General features: G+C 62.2%; 1 protein-coding gene across 1 annotated transcript in view; it reads left to right on the top strand.

Moving 5' to 3' along the window:
* Positions 1–16,450, top strand: part of Lpcat1 (lysophosphatidylcholine acyltransferase 1) — a 44,723-nt gene that overhangs the window by 4,840 nt on the left and 23,433 nt on the right. The window contains exon 2 of the mRNA XM_070042136.1: positions 12,925–13,067. Within this exon, the coding sequence (XP_069898237.1) occupies positions 12,925–13,067 (143 nt within the window). The remainder of the gene's footprint in view (positions 1–12,924; positions 13,068–16,450) is intronic.

The raw sequence follows: 16,450 nt of genomic DNA, 5'->3' as shown, positions 1-16,450 counted from the left end.
CCACACTGTCTTTTCTCTCTGTCAGGTACGTAGCCAGTCTGATGGCCCTGCCCTTGGCCCTTCCCACAAGGGCAGTGGTCTGTCTCTTGGCCTGTGTGACTTCCGTCGGGAGGGGCTGTGCTTTGAGTGGAGGCTGGTCGCCCCAGGTGACCCACAAGCTCCATACGTCTGTGTCCATGTTTTCACACCTGTGCCACTGGCCTCTCTAACTGTGTGCTGCACATAGCTGGCCACTGTAGCCTTGTTGGCCTGCATACGGGGGTTCAGGACCCACACAGGACACACAGCATCAGCCCTGCATGGACTGGGCTTCAGGAGTGTTATCACTACCCACCTGCTTCCACCCAGATAGCTTCTGCCTGTGGGTGGGCTGTGGTTTCTTGGCAGTTCAATGACCTTTCTTATTTTTAAAGATCAGAAACTTTGACTGGGCACCAGTGGCTCATGCCTGTCATCCTAGCTACTCAGGAGGCTGAGATCTCAGGATCCTGGTTCAAAGCCAGCCCAGGCAGGAAAGTCTGTGAGACTCTTATCTCCAATAAACCACTGGGAAAACGGAAGTGGCGCTGTGGCTCAAGTGGTAGAGCGCTCACCTTGAGCTGAAGAGCTGAGGGACAGCGCCCAGGCCCAGAGTTCAGGCCCCACAACCAACCGCAAAAAAAAGATCAGACACTTCAGGCCTAAAAACTGGAGCTGGTGTTGGGACTGCCTGTTGTGCCCTGCACCTCCACCCAGTGTGTTGTACAGACTCCTGAGCCCGCGGAAGGCCTGCCCTGTCGGTCCGCGTCTCCGAACGCGGCCTGGGCCTCGCTGGCTGGCTGCAGTGTCTGAGCCAGACCTCCTCCAATTGTGCTTCTCAAGGCTGCTGCCCTGCCTGCCTGACCCGGTGACCCAGCGGCGGCCTCCCACCGCCCGCTGCGCCCTTGACCGTGGTGCCAGGCCAGGGTGACGGTGGGACCGCCATCACTGCACGCCCTTCCGTGCGGGTGCAGCACGCAGCATCCTGAGGACTGGAGCTCTGCCATCTCCATTCGTGCCCCCAAACCTATGGTGCAGCTGTGGCACTCGACGCACCCACGGTGTGTGTCAGTGGTGGGGTTCTGCTAGGACACCCCGAGTCCATATCCCTGCTGCTTACTCTGCCACACTAAAGCTAGCCAGCTCATTCCAGCATCGTCTCCATGTCTTGGGGTGTCACTCATGGGGCCTGGGTGACCCCACGTGGGCCTGGGTGACCCCACGTGGGCCTGAGTGATCCCACGTGGGCCTGGGTGACCCCACGTGGGCCTGAGTGATCCCACGTGGGCCCGGGTGACCCCACGTGGGCCCGGGTGACCCCACGTGGGCCCGGGTGACCCCACGTGGGCCCGGGTGACCCCGCGTGGGCCTGGGTGACCCCGCGTGGGTCTGGGTGACCCCACGTGGGCCTGGGTGACCCCGCGTGGGCCTGGGTGACCCCGCGTGGGCCTGGGTGACCCCGCGTGGGCCTGGGTGACCCCGCGTGGGCCAGGGTGACCCCGCGTGGGCCTGGGTGACCCCGCGTGGGCCTGGGTGACCCCGCGTGGGCCTGGGTGACCCCGCGTGGGCCTGGGTGATCCCACGTGGGCCTGGGTGATCCCACATGGGCCAGGATGACCCCACATGGGCCAGGGTGACCCTATGTGTGCTGTTCTGATGCTCGTTCTCCATACCACCTCCGCTTCTTGAGCATCTGGTGGCAGCCTGGGCCACGGGAGAGGTGCTGGCCGAGGCTCAGCCTCAGGTGTATTTCAGAGGTCGGGGCAGGGCCCTGGGACAGTGCTTTCTCTGGGTTTGCATTTTACTCTTAGAAGTCGTAAGTTGGCTGGGCACCAGTGGCTGTAAAGCTAGCTACTCAGGAGGCTGAGATCTGGAGATTCAAGGTCAGCCCAGGTAGAAGAGCTCACTAGACTTCATCTCTGAAATTATCAACAAATAGCAGTGTTGGAAATGTGGCTCAAGCTCCAGCCTAGCAAGCACAGGGCCCTGCACTTGAAAAAGTCATCATATAGCGGTCTAGCAGTTGAGACGCGGGTATTTGACACACAGGCATTAAAAAAATTAGTTTTAAATACTTTAAGCTGTCCTGGCCATGGAATTGAGTGGATCTGTCTTAAGCAGCATTTCTAATCCTGGCCTGGGAAAGCAGGGAAATGCCACATGGCTCAGATTTCAGGATTCTCTCTGCACAGACCAGGTCCTGGAGGTGCCACCATAGCCATCCATCTGGTCCCAACCTCCCCAGCCAGCAGGCACTCCGTGGGGGCAGATCCCTGCCCAGCGGGCGTTCATCCTGCAGCCCCTCCTGGGGCCGCCTGGACCAGTGGAGAAGGGCACAGTGCTGCTTCAGGGCAGGACTCTGGAAGCCCTCTCCGAGGCTGGCCATGGTGCATCTCTTTGCCCTTCAGGAGCGGAAGCCACGCTGACCCCTGGACATGTCCTGGACAGAGCTGGGAGCCCGGGAGTGTCCTGGAGGAGCTGGTGTTTGCATGAGCCCTGTCCTCAGGGAGAGCCCCTGCAGTGCGGTGATCAGTGCCAGGGTGGCACTCGTGGAATGTTGGCCCTGGTGAGAGGACAGAGCCTTTAAGAGTGCCCATCTTGTCCCCTCGGACTGGACTGCACAGGCAACGCGGGGTCTCTGTAATGCTGGGACCCTGGGACCGGCCGTTGCTGCCAGCCCCGTGGCTCGTGGCTTCTGCACCTGGCTGTGTGCCAGGCTGGTCTGCTGCACACGGAGTGGGTGCATCGAAGGCTCCCTTTCCAAGAGTGTGATGCCGCGAGGCTGGCCCCTGGGCCGGGCGCCCCAGGTGGGGGGTCGGGTCAGCCGCCGACCTGACCCCGCTGCCCTGGACAGGGATTCGGGCTGATTTCTTCTTGGGGATCTGAGCAGGTCCCAAACTTGCGCTCTCCAGGGTTTCTTCTCTCCCTGTCCCGTGTCTCATGAATTGTCACGCGGCACATAGTGTGGCGGTTGTGCCCTCGCCCTGGCTGTAGCGTGGTGTGTTTTTGGACTTCGCGTTTGAGCTCTGGTCCTCAGGCAGGAGTCCTGGAACCAGGAGAGATTATATACAGCCGGCTGCGACGCGGGGGGCCAGAACCAGGGGTGGCAGTTCCTGGCATGTGCCTGCCAGGGCCCCGAGCCGGGGCTGGGCATGGGCGTGAGCATCTGTGCACGCTTTCCCAGTCTGTGTCCTCACCGCAGTGTGCAAGACCCTGGCCACCAGCGTTCTGCTGTCCACTTGTTCACGTCCTTACAGACTGGTTGGGGCGAGGCTGGACAGGGCAGCCGCAGGCCGGGGGTGGCGCCCTGTGTTTACAGGACACGGGCTAAAGGCCCACAGTGGGCCTTGCAGGCAGCAGTGCTTCGCCACTGGAGCCTTGTCCCCACCCTCTTTACGTTGTTCTTCCCAGAGGGCCTCGCGTTCCTGCCTGAGGCCAGCCTTGGACCACAGTCCTCGTGTCCTGGCTGGCTTCTTGAGACAGGGTCTTGCCGGTTTTGGTCTGGGCTATCCTTGAACTAGTCTTCCTGCTTCTGCCTCAGGAAGCTGGGTTGGTAAGGGGAAGGTCAGGCCTGCTCTGCTGTGGGGAGTGGTAGGGCTCCTGCTTGTGCCCCACGCCCTGTGGGTAGCAGCTGGCCCACCTTGCCCTCCAGGCCCGGCCAGCCCTCTTTACGAGGCTCTGGAGGTCCCTGCCACCTTTGCCCACCTGGCAGAGGGGACGCCGTCCCTGTGGCAATTTCTTACTTTCTTTTTTTTTTTTTTTTTTTTTTTAACTCTGGGCCTGGGCGCTGTCCCTCTTCAGCTCAAGGTGAGCACTCTACCACTTGAGCCACAGCGCCACTTCCAGCTTTGTCTGTTTATGTGGTGCTGAGGAATCGAACCCAGGGCCTCAGGCGTGCAAGGCAAGCGCTCTACCACTGAGCCACCTTCCCAGCCCCCCTCACCTGCCCCCGTGGTAATTTCTGACTCCAGCGTAAGGGTTGCCGCTGCCGGTGGGCTTCACGAGCCCCCGGGGCAGTCGGCCGATGCAGGGCCCAGGCTGAGGCGCTGCTGCTGATGTCCCCAGCTCTGCAGAGCTCCCTGGCCCCCGCGCACCGGAGCCTCCTTGCTGGTGGCCGAGCCCCTTGCGGTTGTGAGGTTCCGTCTGGTGACATGGTGGGCAGTGGCGGGGCGGCAGGAGGCACCTACCCAGCCCTCACGGCCACACAGGGCGCGCCAGAGGGCCGAGTCAGCACCCCATCCGTTACGAGATTTGTCCAGTGTAGGTGCCATCTCCACCCATAACCCCCCAGCGCCCAGCACCAAGTGTGGGCGCCTGGCAGTGAGCGGGGGTGAGGGCTGCTTGCTGGGTGGCGTCCTCCAGAGCCAGCGTCTGGACCGGGATCTTCTCAGCCCGGTGCGTCAGAAGCCGGGGGGTGGCTGGGGGGGATGGCTGGGGGGGAGGGGGGTGCTGGATAGGGTGTTCTACTTCAGCCCGGTCCACCAGAAGCCGGGGGATGGCTGGGGGGGAGGGAGGGAGGAGGGAGGGGTGCTGGATAGTGTGTTCTACTTCAGCCCGGTCCGTCAGAAGCCGGGGGATGGCTGGGGGGGAGGGAGGTGCTGGATAGTGTGTTCTAGTTCAGCCCGGTCCACCAGAAGCCGGGGGATGGCTGGGGGGGAGGGAGGGAGGGGGTGCTGGATAGTGTGTTCTACTTCAGCCCGGTCCGTCAGAAGCCGGGGGATGGCTGGGAGGGAGGGGGGTGCTGGGTAGTGTGTTCTACTTCAGCCCGGTCCGTCAGAAGCCGGGGGATGGCTGGGGGGGGGGAGGGAGGGGGTGCTGGATAGTGTGTTCTAGTTCAGCCCGGTCCACCAGAAGCCGGGGGATGGCTGGGGGGGAGGGAGGAGGGGGGTGCTGGATAGTGTGTTCTACTTCAGCCCGGTCCATCAGAAGCCGGGGGGATGGCTGGGGGAGGGAGGAGGGAGGGGTGCTGGATAGTGTGTTCTAGTTCAGCCTGGTCCACCAGAAGCCGGGGGGTGGCTGGGGGGGAGGAGGGAGGGGTGCCGGATAGTGTGTTCTAGTTCAGCCCGGTCCGTCAGAAGCCGGGGGATGGCTGGGGGGGAGGGGGGTGCTGGATAGTGTGTTCTACTTCAGCCCGGTCCGTCAGAAGCCGGGGGATGGCTGGGGGGGAGGAGGGAGGAGGGAGGGGTGCTGGATAGTGTGTTCTACTTCAGCCCGGTCCACCAGAAGCCGGGGGATGGCTGGGGGGGAGGGAGGAGGGAGGGGTGCTGGATAGTGTGTTCTAGTTCAGCCTGGTCCACCAGAAGCCGGGGGGATGGCTGGGGGGGAGGGGGTGCTGGATAGTGTGTTCTAGTTCAGCCCGGTCCACCAGAAGCCGGGGGATGGCTGGGGGAGGGAGGAGGGAGGGGTGCTGGGTAGTGTGTTCTACTTCAGCCTGGTCCACCAGAAGCCGGGGGATGGCTTGGCAGGGGGGAGGGGGGTGCAGGATAGTGTGTTCTAGTTCAGCCTGGTCCACCAGAAGCCGGGGGATGGCTGGGGGGGAGGGAGGAGGGAGGGGGTGCTGGGTAGTGTGTTCTAGTTCAGCCCGGTCCATCAGAAGCCGGGGGATGGCTGGGGGGGGAGGAGGGAGGGGTGCTGGGTAGTGTGTTCTACTTCAGCCCGGTCCATCAGAAGCCGGGGGATGGCTGGGGGGGAGGGGGGTGCTGGATAGTGTGTTCTACTTCAGCCCGGTCCATCAGAAGCCGGGGGATGGCTGGGGGGGGGAGGAGGGGGGTGCTGGGTAGTGTGTTCTACTTCAGCCCGGTCCATCAGAAGCCGGGGGATGGCTGGGGGGGAGGGGGTGCTGGATAGTGTGTTCTAGTTCAGCCCGGTCCACCAGAAGCCGGGGGGATGGCTGGGGGGGGAGGGAGGAGGGAGGGGTGCTGGATAGGGTGTTCTACTTCAGCCCGGTCCACCAGAAGCCGGGGGGATGGCTTGGCGGGGAGGGGTGCTGGATAGTGTGTTCTAGTTCAGCCCGGTCCATCAGAAGCCGGGGGGATGGCTTGGGGGGGGAGGAGGGAGGGGATGCCGGATAGTGTGTTCTAGTTCAGCCCGGTCCATCAGAAGCCGGGGGATGGCTTGGCGGGGGGGGGGGGTGCTGGATAGTGTGTTCTAGTTCAGCCCGGTCCATCAGAAGCCGGGGGGATGGCTTGGTGGGGGTGGGGGGTGCTGGATAGTGTGTTCTAGTTCAGCCTGGTCCATCAGAAGCCGGGGGGGAGGGCTGGCTTGGCGGGGGGGGAGGGAGGGGGTGCCGGATAGTGTGTTCTAGTTCAGCCTGGTCCATCAGAAGCCGGGGGGGAGGGCTGGCTTGGTGGGGGGGGAGGGAGGGGGTGCCGGATAGTGTGTTCTAGTTCAGCCCGGTCCATCAGAAGCCGGGGGGGATGGCTTGGGCGGGGGGGGGTGCAGGATAGTGTGTTCTAGTTTCCACGACAGGAGGCGGCCTTTCACCACCTTAAGTCCCTCGTCCCTCCCCCAGACCCCCCCCCTTCCTGGTGTCCCCAGGGATCCACGCAGGGCCCGGGCTCTTCCGGCATCACCTTAAGGATGCTTGCTGCCCAGTGGGCCCTGCTTCAGCCTTGAGGTGCCAGGCAGAGCCTAGCCGGGGTGGAGGTGGGGCACGGTCACTGTCCAGCAATCATTGCTGGATGCGCGGGAAGAGCGTGTGTCTGCCTGGAAGGGTGGGTGGAGAGAAGTCATTTGCCTGGGGTTGAACAGTGTTCACCATGGGGGTCCCCGGCTACAGGTCTGGGGTGTGGGGTTGCTTTAGACCAGAGTAGCTTCGCCCAGAGGACTTCATTGCTGCTCTGTAGCAGGCCCAGCCTCGGCCTGGCGAGCCGCAGGGCTTCCACAGCAGACCTGCCAGCTTGGCACCCTGCAGGGACCGTCTCTGGATCGGCCGGACGCTGCCGGCGCAGGGGCGAAGTCGGAGATCTGGCTGGAGATCTGGAAGAAAAAATAGTTTCACGTTAGGAAAGCTATATTTAATTTTAGATGTGAGTGGGAGAGCTTATAGATAGCATAAGCGCGGGCTCTGGGGATGTGCTCTGGTTGTGGCCGGCACCGTCCTACCTCGTGGGGTTCACGGCTCCAGGGCTCCCCAGGGGAGATGCGCAGCCCCAGAGACTCGACGTTCACCTGTTGGTGAGAAAATAGCCCACGCCGGGGAAGTTTGGGCAAGGGATTTATGTCAATAGGAAAGTCACACACGAAAGCTACAAATACAAACTAGTGCCTGATAGAGCCTGGTCAGAGGGGACCCCGCCCTGCCGTTGGCCCAGGGCAGGTGGGGCACCAGGAGGTGGCCCACCTCCATCATCAAGTGGGGGATCAGTTTTGGAGCAGCTGCGTATAACCAGGCCAGCAGACCCTTTGCCCCTGGCGTGGTCACCAGCACGCTAACCCTGAGAGCAGCCATTTGCTCTGACTAGGAGCTGCCCGCGGTGGGGCCCCAGCACTCCTGTCCAGTCCAGCCGCATGGGGACAGCCCCAGGCTGGGCCGACGTGGCGTTTGGAGCTGCTGGACCGTGGGCAGCCAAAAGGTTCGAAGCCCTCGGCTGGCAGCTTTTTAAAGAATGAGCCTCAGCCCCAGCCAAGGACACCGGTGAGAATGGCTGTGCTTTGAAGCTGCTTGCTTCACAAGGAAAAAGTCAACTAAGACTAGTGTCTTTCTGTCTTGCCAGTGGGGTTGTGGCCCAGGTGGACACACGCTGCTTCTACCAGCCCTGCCGTGTCTGTGAGACATCAGTCATTAGTTCCTGAGGGCATCGTGTGTGCGCTAAATCGGGATTCTCAAAAATAGCTCACTTTATAGTTATCGGTAGTGGGGCATGTGGGACTCTGGCCCCGCTCTCCTGCCTCTGGGTGCCCTGGGGTGTCAGTTTCCAGTCCTCCCGGGGAAGCCCCACCGCCCCGGCCTCAGAGGCTGGGGATCTGTGGCGAGCAGGTCAGGCCCCTGGGGTGGCGCAGAGCACAAGATGCCAGCAGAAGTTGCCGGCCCTCTACCCGTCCTCCTCCTTCAGAACTGAGGCTGGCCTCTCCAGCAGGCCTCCACCCATCCTTCAGAACTGAGGCTGGCCTCTCCAGCAGGGCCTCCATCTGTCCTTCAGGACTGAGGCTGGCCTCTCCAGCAGGCCTCTACCCGTCCTCCTCCTTCAGGACTGAGGCTGGCCTCTCCAGCAGGCCTCTACCCGTCCTCCTCCTTCAGAACTGAGGCTGGCCTCTCCAGCAGAGCCTCCACCCGTCCTCCTCCTTCAGGACTGAGGCTGGCCTCTCCAGCAGGGCCTCCACCCGTCCTCCTCCAGAACTGAGGCTGGCCTCTCCAGCAGGCCTCCACCCGTCCTCCTCCTTCAGAACTGAGGCTGGCCTCTCCAGCGGGGCCTCCACCCATCCTCCTCCTTCAGAACTGAGGCTGGCCTCTCCAGCAGGCCTCCACCCATCCTTCAGAACTGAGGCTGGCCTCTCCAGCAGGGCCTCCACCCGTCCTCCTCCAGAACTGAGGCTGGCCTCTCCAGCAGGCCTCCACCCGTCCTCCTTCAGAACTGAGGCTGGCCTCTCCAGCGGGGCCTCCACCCATCCTTCAGAACTGAGGCTGGCCTCTCCAGTAGGCCTCCACCCGTCCTCCTTCAGGACTGAGGCTGGCCTCTCCAGCAGGCCTCCACCCGTCCTCCTCCAGGACTGAGGCTGGCCTCTCCAGCGGGGCTGGCCGCCCTCCTCTTCCTTCAGGACTGAGGCTGGCCTCTCCAGCAGGGCCTCTGTGCCCCAGCTGGTCCCGAGTTCCCACCTTGCCTTTGGCGTCTGCACTGGGAAACTGTTGGGAGCCCCTGGCCCATGACACGGCCCCACAGGGCTGGCATTCGGGTCACTGTCCCGGAGAGGAGAAGCCCATGGTTGGGACCCAGGGTTGATGTGTTTGGGAGCCCGGGAGCCCCGACTTGGCTGTGCAGTAGGCCTTTGAGCAGCCGAAGGACTGCCAGCTGGCCAGCTGTCTTCCAAGAGAGCTGGGGGGGGGGGCGGGCGGAGAGGGAGGCCTTGGTTCTCTGAAGACCCGACCTGAGGGCCGCGCTTTTCAAGGCTACCTGGGTATGGGAAGAGGTGTGGCCAGGGGTTTCTTGGGGACCAGGAACCCTCAAGGCCCCAGATGGGCGTGGTACTGGGGCCCATGAGCCTTGGGAGGCATGGGGAGGCAGAGGACTTGAGCCAGGTTACCTGGGCCACGGGCATCTGTGGAGACCTGTTCACCTTCCCGAGTGCCGCACGTTCCTTGGGAGCTGTCGGCTGCAGCCGCTGGCCGGCCAGCCTGCCTGCCCCGTTGCCCCCGGGGTCTTCCCCACCTCCCGGACATTTGTGGTGGACGTACCTCTTCCTGACCAGCCCACTGTTCCCCATCCCAGTCCAGACTGGGTGTGTCTGCCTAGGCTCCTGAGCAGGGACTGTCCGGTCCAGAGCAGCCGGTGGGGTTCAGGAGGTGCTTCTGGAGCGGTTCTTCTGTGCGGCCCTCCCTGCGTCCTGGAGCCAGAGCCTCTGCGGGGCTGGCTGCCCAGCGTGGCCTGGCGGAGCCTAGCAGGTGCCCTTCGCTCTGGCCTCGGTGCTGCCTGTGTGCCTGAGGTCAGGTCCCGGGCAGGCCGTGGGCAGCTCGTTGGACACCTGATTCCTGGAGCCTGGCAGGCTTATCCCCCACTGTGTGTGGTCACTGCTGGGCACTCCGTCCTCCTGGTCGTTCCTAGGCTCCTCTGCCTGGACCCCAGGCACCCTGATCTTTCTTGAGTGCTCCGAGAGGAGCCCTGTGAGTGCAGGGAGTCTGAAGGACCAGCCTCCTCATCACACGCGGCTTGGCAGCCCTTGATTTTTGCTGTGCTTCTTCCTTACCCAGTAGCCTCCATAACAACCCAGGGTGACAGGCAGACGACACACCGCGTGAGCACCAGGCTCTACTTCTGCCTTGAGGACACACGCGTCTTACGGTGTGGCTGCACACTTGCCCATGTCCATGGAGTGCTGCTAACTTTTCTGCAGACCACCACCCTGGCCTGTTAGCTGTCCAGGGTGCTGACTTGGGCCGGTCGCCACTGGTGCTGCTTTTGTGGCCGTTGCACTATCTGCTTTTGTGGCTGCTGCACTGAGTCTTTTCGTGGCCGCTGCACAGATGTCTGCAGGGGCAGTTCAGGCTGCTGGCATGGAGGGCGTGGCTGCTTTCGTGGCAGGTTCCAGACATCCGTGCAGACATCATGGGGGTCTTGGCCTCTGGCCGGGCTGCCTGAGGGCTGGTCTCCAGTGTGTGGCTGGAAGGGACTGTGGCTTACGCCTGCTGGCCACGGCCTCCTTCATGTGGTTTCACAGCAGACAGCATCCCTGCCCATTCCCCAACAGCATGGGTAGAGACTGGACACCGTTCTCCAGGATTCTGGCCTTGAGGGCACGTCTGTGCCCTGGTGTTGCTGATGACTACAGGGCCCTGCACCGGCCGTGTGGGTGGGTGGTGATGGCGTCTCCGTGACCGGGAGGCCAGCCAGTTGACTGCTCTGGAGCACTGGCCGCAGGCACCCCCGCCCACTGACCAGGCAGGGTGCTGGCCGGAGTCCAGTGCCAGGCCAAGCTTCGCGCTCGGCAGTGGGTTTCCCGACCCTCCAGGAACCACAGACAGTGAGGGTGACCGTGTATGTACACTGTTGTGCGCACCTGTTTGTAGGCGTGAGCTGGGTCCGATGCTCCGGCCTGTTGATGCCCAGATGCAGACTTGGGCCTGGCCTCTGGGCTCTCGTATGTTTTCAGGAAGAGCTGGAGCCCTGGCACTGCTTATTTTCAGGTCACTTCCTGTTTCCAGGCAGTCCTGCCACTTCCTGCTTACAGGCTACTTCCCTGTTTTCAGGAAGAGCTGGTCTGGTCACTTTGCTGTTTCCAGGAAGGACTCAAGTTCTGTCACTTCCTGTTGGTTTTCCGCTGCACCGGGTGTGTGGGTATTTCCTCACTCTCCACCCCTGGCCTGGACTCGGCCTCAGTGAAGAGCCGCGGTCCCCTGGATGGGAATGGGGCTGTGGGGCAGCAGCTGCCGCACGGGGGCCTTGTGGGCCACTGCTCAGACCCACCCCAAGAAAGACTGCCTGATTGGGGCAGGAAGTCCACCTCCAGATCTCATCCAGATCATCTCTGGCGTCTTAACAGGCTCTGTGTCTAATGAGGTGGTTTGTCACAGTCGACCTTCGGCAGGGGATTTAGCAACCTCCAGGGCAGCAGGACGCAGAGACCGGTGGCCGGCCGTGACGGGCGGGCCTGAGCCTGTGGGGCAGAGCGGCTGCAGGCCTTCCAGTCGGCCCCGCCTGCAAAGGGTTTCCAGCACCGCCCCGCACCCCCAAGGCAAGGAAAACCAGTGTGCAAATCGGTGCCAGCCATGGTGGAGGCGGGGTAGCCATAGGCACACCGTGCTCTTGCAGGTCCTGACAGTGGTGCTCACGCTGTGCCCACCCTCCCAAGACAGCCTCGTAGCCAGTGCGGAGCAGGCTGCCCTCGGCGTCCAGACACAGCCAGTCCAGCTCACTAGGACAGTGGGGCTCTGTCCCCCGGGCATGTGCAAGCCCTGTGAGCTGAGCCCTGTCCCCACACGCTGTGTCCCCCGGTGTGCGTGAGCTGAGCCCTGTCCCCACACGGCGTGTGCCCAGGTGTGTGTGAGCTGAGCCCTGTCCCCACACGGCGTGTGCCCCAGGTGTGTGCGAGCCCTCTGTGAGCTGAGGATCTAGGTGTCTTTGGGGCTCACACATCGCTGTCAGGACAGAGCCCGTGACATAAAACTTCCATACTTGAGAGAGGCACAGTTTAAAACCTGGGCATTGTTTGTTTCTGGGACTTTTGCATCATTGCTTAGAGCAGGGGAAAACAAAGACTGTCGTGTTTCTGAACATGGGGTGGGGGGTGGTCTCATGGAGTAAACGTCCAAGTGAACCCAGGATCAAATGTGGTCTGTAACTACCTCTAGAGAGGTGAGTCCAGCGGCCACAGACCCACCCGTGGGGGGGGGTGTCACGCACAGGGGCCGCCGGAGGAGGGGACAGCAGGCCCGGCCATGCCCAGCGCCAGCCTTTCCAGGCAGCTCCGGGGCTGTGTGAGCTCTTGAGCAAAGGTTAGTGGCCAAGGCCGAGGTGCCCCATTGCATTAGCAGATTAAGTGAGAGCAGGCAGGCAAGAGAGGCGTTTGGTGAATTCCAGCTGCACTTGCCGGAAATCCAGAGAAAACACAGCTAAGTGAGGCACACAGGTGTGTTCTCACCTGTAAGGGTGCACACTGGTGGTGGCAGACCTCATGGCCGCTCTGGGAAGGACGTCAGAGCCACCGTAGGTGGTTGCTTCGGTGTGCAAGGCCTCGTGTGGAGTGTGTGGATCAGTGCGTGCATGCTGCGGCGTGGAGTGTGCTCGGGAAGGCCCCTCGGTGCGCAGGGCCAGCCCCCTCCGCCGGGGCTTTCTGACCTGAGACCGCAGCACTCCCAGGCCCCGCTGTCACCACTGGGCCTGCCTGGACCAGAAAGCCACGCTGACTCTCCTGCCTCTCTGGCCCAGGTCCAGTCCTGTAAGCTCCCTTCCTGCTTCCTTGCTGCCTCTCACATGACAGCCTCGTGTCCACACGAGCGGCACTGCAGGGAAGCAGAGGCCAGGCATGAGGGCCTGGGCTCCAGTCTCGGTGCCAGGCTGCCGGCCGTGGTCGGAGCGCCCACTGCCCATACGGAGGAAGCGCCTCGGTGCTGTCCCCAGCCTGGCACCTCCCGCTATGCCAGGAGGCAGGGGGTGGCAGGCACTGGCGGCGAGCAGGCCCGAGGCGGCCGGGTCCGGGCAGGTTTGGCCCGCCCCCAGCAGCAGCTCCTCCAATGACACGCTCCTGTCTTCACAGGTGGCCGTCATGTCGCTCACCCTCTTCCCCATCCGCCTCCTGTTTGCTGCCTTCATGATGCTGCTGGCCTGGCCGCTGGCACTGGTGGCCTCGCTGGGGCCTCCCGACAAGGAGCCCGAGCAGCCCCCGGCCTTGTGGAGGAAGTAAGTCAGCGGGGCGGCAGCTGGGAGGCTCTGGGGACCCATGGGGCCTGCCCTTCCCCTCCTTACCTGTCTGTCCGAGACCCATGCCCACCTCCTGCTGGTCCTGTCCTGAGCATCATGCGCAGAGTTCTTTCTGTAGGCCACGGAGGGCTGTGTGGTAAGGTGTGTGCAGAGATGCTAGCCTGGCCCATTCTCTAATGCTGTCCCCATGTCTCCTGTCCAACCCCAGCCTGCCTCCCACCCCCACGGCCTGCATGCAACCCCTTCATTTCCTCCACGTTCTCTTCTTCCTCGCCCATCAGTTGGTATCTGTCTGTGTTGCCATTTTATATGAAAATAACAGCTCTACAGAAAATGTGAGGATGTTCAGGAGCAATGTGCATGCCTGTGTGTGACCCTCAGCCCTAGAATTAGAGCGTCAGGGCTTGGTCCCCAGATTATCCTACCGCAGTGATTGTTTATCCTCCAAATAGCAAAGGTCTCCCGAGGCGGCTTCCCGGGGGCCCTGGGTCCTCCCCAGCGTCCCCGTCCCCGGGGACGGCCGCGCGGCGAGGCTGGGCATGGCTTCGCTGAGCAGCAGTTCGGCACGAGGCTGTCGGCCAGGAGGCACGGTTCCTTTGGAGGCTGCTCAGTCCATGGCTCTCGTCTGTGTCACTCACGGTTGGAGTGCTGAGCTGCAGGGGTGAGGGTACCACGTGTCAAAGGGTGGAAGGAAGGAGAAGATACAGGTTTGGATGTCTAAACTGCCACCTGACTAAAAAGGCTGCCTAGGGAGCAAGTTAGTTGATCTGGATCGATTGCAGTTTTTGTAGTGTTTTTCTTGTTAGCCATCAGTTAGTTGTGCAGGGGGGGTCGTGTTGTGTCCATGCTTGTGTGCAGAACGCTTTGACAGACTCCCCTCCCCCTGCCGCTCCCCCTCCCCCTGCCGCTCCCCCTCTCCCTCCTTGTCCCAGCCAGGCGTTCTGTGTCCACGCATGCAGGCTCCCCCTCCCCCTGCCGCTCCCCCTCTCCCTCCTTGTCCCAGCCAGGCGGTCTGTGTCCACGCATGCAGGCTCCCCCTCCCCCTGCCGCTCCCCCTCTCCCTGCCGCTCCTCCTCTCCCTCCCCCTCTCCCTCCCCGTTCCAGCCAGGTGTTCTGTTCTGTGTCCACGCGTGCAGGCTTCTCCTCCCCCTGCCGCTCCTCCTCCCCCTCCCCGCCACGTGTGCACTTGACACACTCCCCATCCCACCTCTGGCTTCCGCTCCCCCAGGACGCATTTCACCTTCCTATTACTCATTGTTAAAGCGCTTGTTACCTCCTCAAAGGGCTCTCACACACCTACCTTGCTGTGCTCTAGTCGGACTGTTCATACACACATGCACGTTCGTGAATGACCCTGTGTGTGCCCATACGCTTATCTTTTGGGTCCAGCATCACACATGAGAGAAAACGTGTGGCCTTGTTCCTTCTGAACCCAGTTAATATTCAGTTAATATCCTGGTCTCCAGACCCGTCCATCGTGGCGCACTAACACTCCGTTGGGTATATATACCACGTTTTCTCCAGCCACTGCAGGGCATCTGGGCTTTTCACATTCACATCCATCTGGCTTTGTCTGGAGTCACATTGACCATGTGAGGTCCGGCTTCAGGAACTGCAGCATCTGGGGGCACAGGTCCAAATAGACACGGAATTCCCTGTGCTAACATTCACTCTACGTGTCCATGTCCTTTGGTTTAAACGTGATAAATGCTGTGGAAAGGCTGCTGGTCTTCCTCTTGACACAGCTGATTCTGTTAGTACTGAGCAGCTGAGTGTTGTCCAAGAGTTGCTTTGCAGTAGGCAGCGAGACCTTCCACATGTCTGAGAGATGAGAGAAACTCGCTGGCCAGTGCCCAGGGAAAGTGAGCAAGACATCCCTTCCCCACAGCGGCCACTGCAGCTGCCCAGAGCCTCTGTTGTATCCCCTGTGCCCTCATCCTGAGCAGACCTGACCGCACGCTCGTCCCGTGCTGACCCTTGTCCTCCAGGACAGCAGAGCTGACCTGTCCGCACGCTCATCCTGTGCTGACCCTTGTCCTCCAGGACAGCAGAGCAGAGCTGACCGCACGCTCATCCCATGCTGACCCTTGTCCTCCAGGACACTAGACCTGACCGCACACTCGTCCTGTGCTGACCCTTGTCCTCCAGGACAGCAGAGCAGAGCTGACCGCACGCTCATCCCATGCTGACCCTTGTCCTCCAGGACACTAGACCTGACCGCACACTCATCCTGTGCTGACCCTTGTCCTCCAGGACAGCAGAGCTGACCTGACCACACGCTCGTCCTGTGCTGACCCTTGTCCTCCAGGACAGCAGAGCTGACCGCACGCTCGTCCTGTGCTGACCTTTGTCCTCCAGGACAGCAGAGCTGACCACACGCTCATCCCGTGCTGACCCTTGTCCTCCAGGACAGCAGACCTGACCACATGCTCATCCCGTGCTGACCCTTGTCCTCCAGGACACTAGACCTGACCGCACACTCGTCCTGTGCTGACCCTTGTCCTCCAGGACAGCAGAGCTGACCTGACCACACGCTCATCCCGTGCTGACCTTTGTCCTCCAGGACAGCAGAGCAGAGCTGACCGCACGCTCATCCCATGCTGACCCTTGTCCTCCAGGACAGCAGAGCTGACCGCACGCTCATCCCAGGCTGACCCTTGTCCTCCAGGACAGCAGAGCTGACCACATGCTCATCCCGTGCTGACCTTTGTCCTCCAGGACAGCAGAGCTGACCGCACGCTCATCCCGTGCTGACCTTTGTCCTCCAGGACACTAGACCTGACCGCACGCTCATCCTGTGCTGACCCTTGTCTTCCAGGACAGCAGAGCAGACCTGACCGCATGCTCGTCCTGTGCTGACCTTTGTCTTCCAGGACAGCAGAGCTGACCGCACGCTCATCCCGTGCTGACCCTTGTCTTCCAGGACAGCAGAGCTGACCGCACGCTCATCCTGTGCTGACCCTTGTCCTCCAGGACACTAGACCTGACCGCACGCTCGTCCTGTGCTGACCTTTGTCTTCCAGGACAGCAGAGCTGACCGCACGCTCATCCCGTGCTGACCCTTGTCCTCCAGGATAGCAGAGCTGACCGCACGCTCATCCCAGGCTGACCCTTGTCCTCCAGGACACTAGACCTGACCGCACACTCATCCTGTGCTGACCCTTGTCCTCCAGGACAGCAGAGCTGACCTGACGCACACTCATCCTGTGCTGACCCTTGTCCTCCAGGACAGCAGAGCTGACCGCACGCTCATCCCGTGCTGACCCTTGTCCTCCAGGACAGCAGAGCTGACCGCACGCTCATCCCAGGCTGACCCTTGTCCTCCAGGACAGCAGAGCTGACCGCACGCTCATCCCAGGCTG

This window comes from Dipodomys merriami, unplaced genomic scaffold, assembly GCF_024711535.1.
Source record: "Dipodomys merriami isolate MVZ:Mamm:240054 unplaced genomic scaffold, mDipMer1.0.p SCAF_32, whole genome shotgun sequence".
NCBI classification, from domain to species: domain Eukaryota; kingdom Metazoa; phylum Chordata; class Mammalia; order Rodentia; family Heteromyidae; genus Dipodomys; species Dipodomys merriami.
This window is presented reverse-complemented; position numbering and strand designations above follow the sequence as displayed.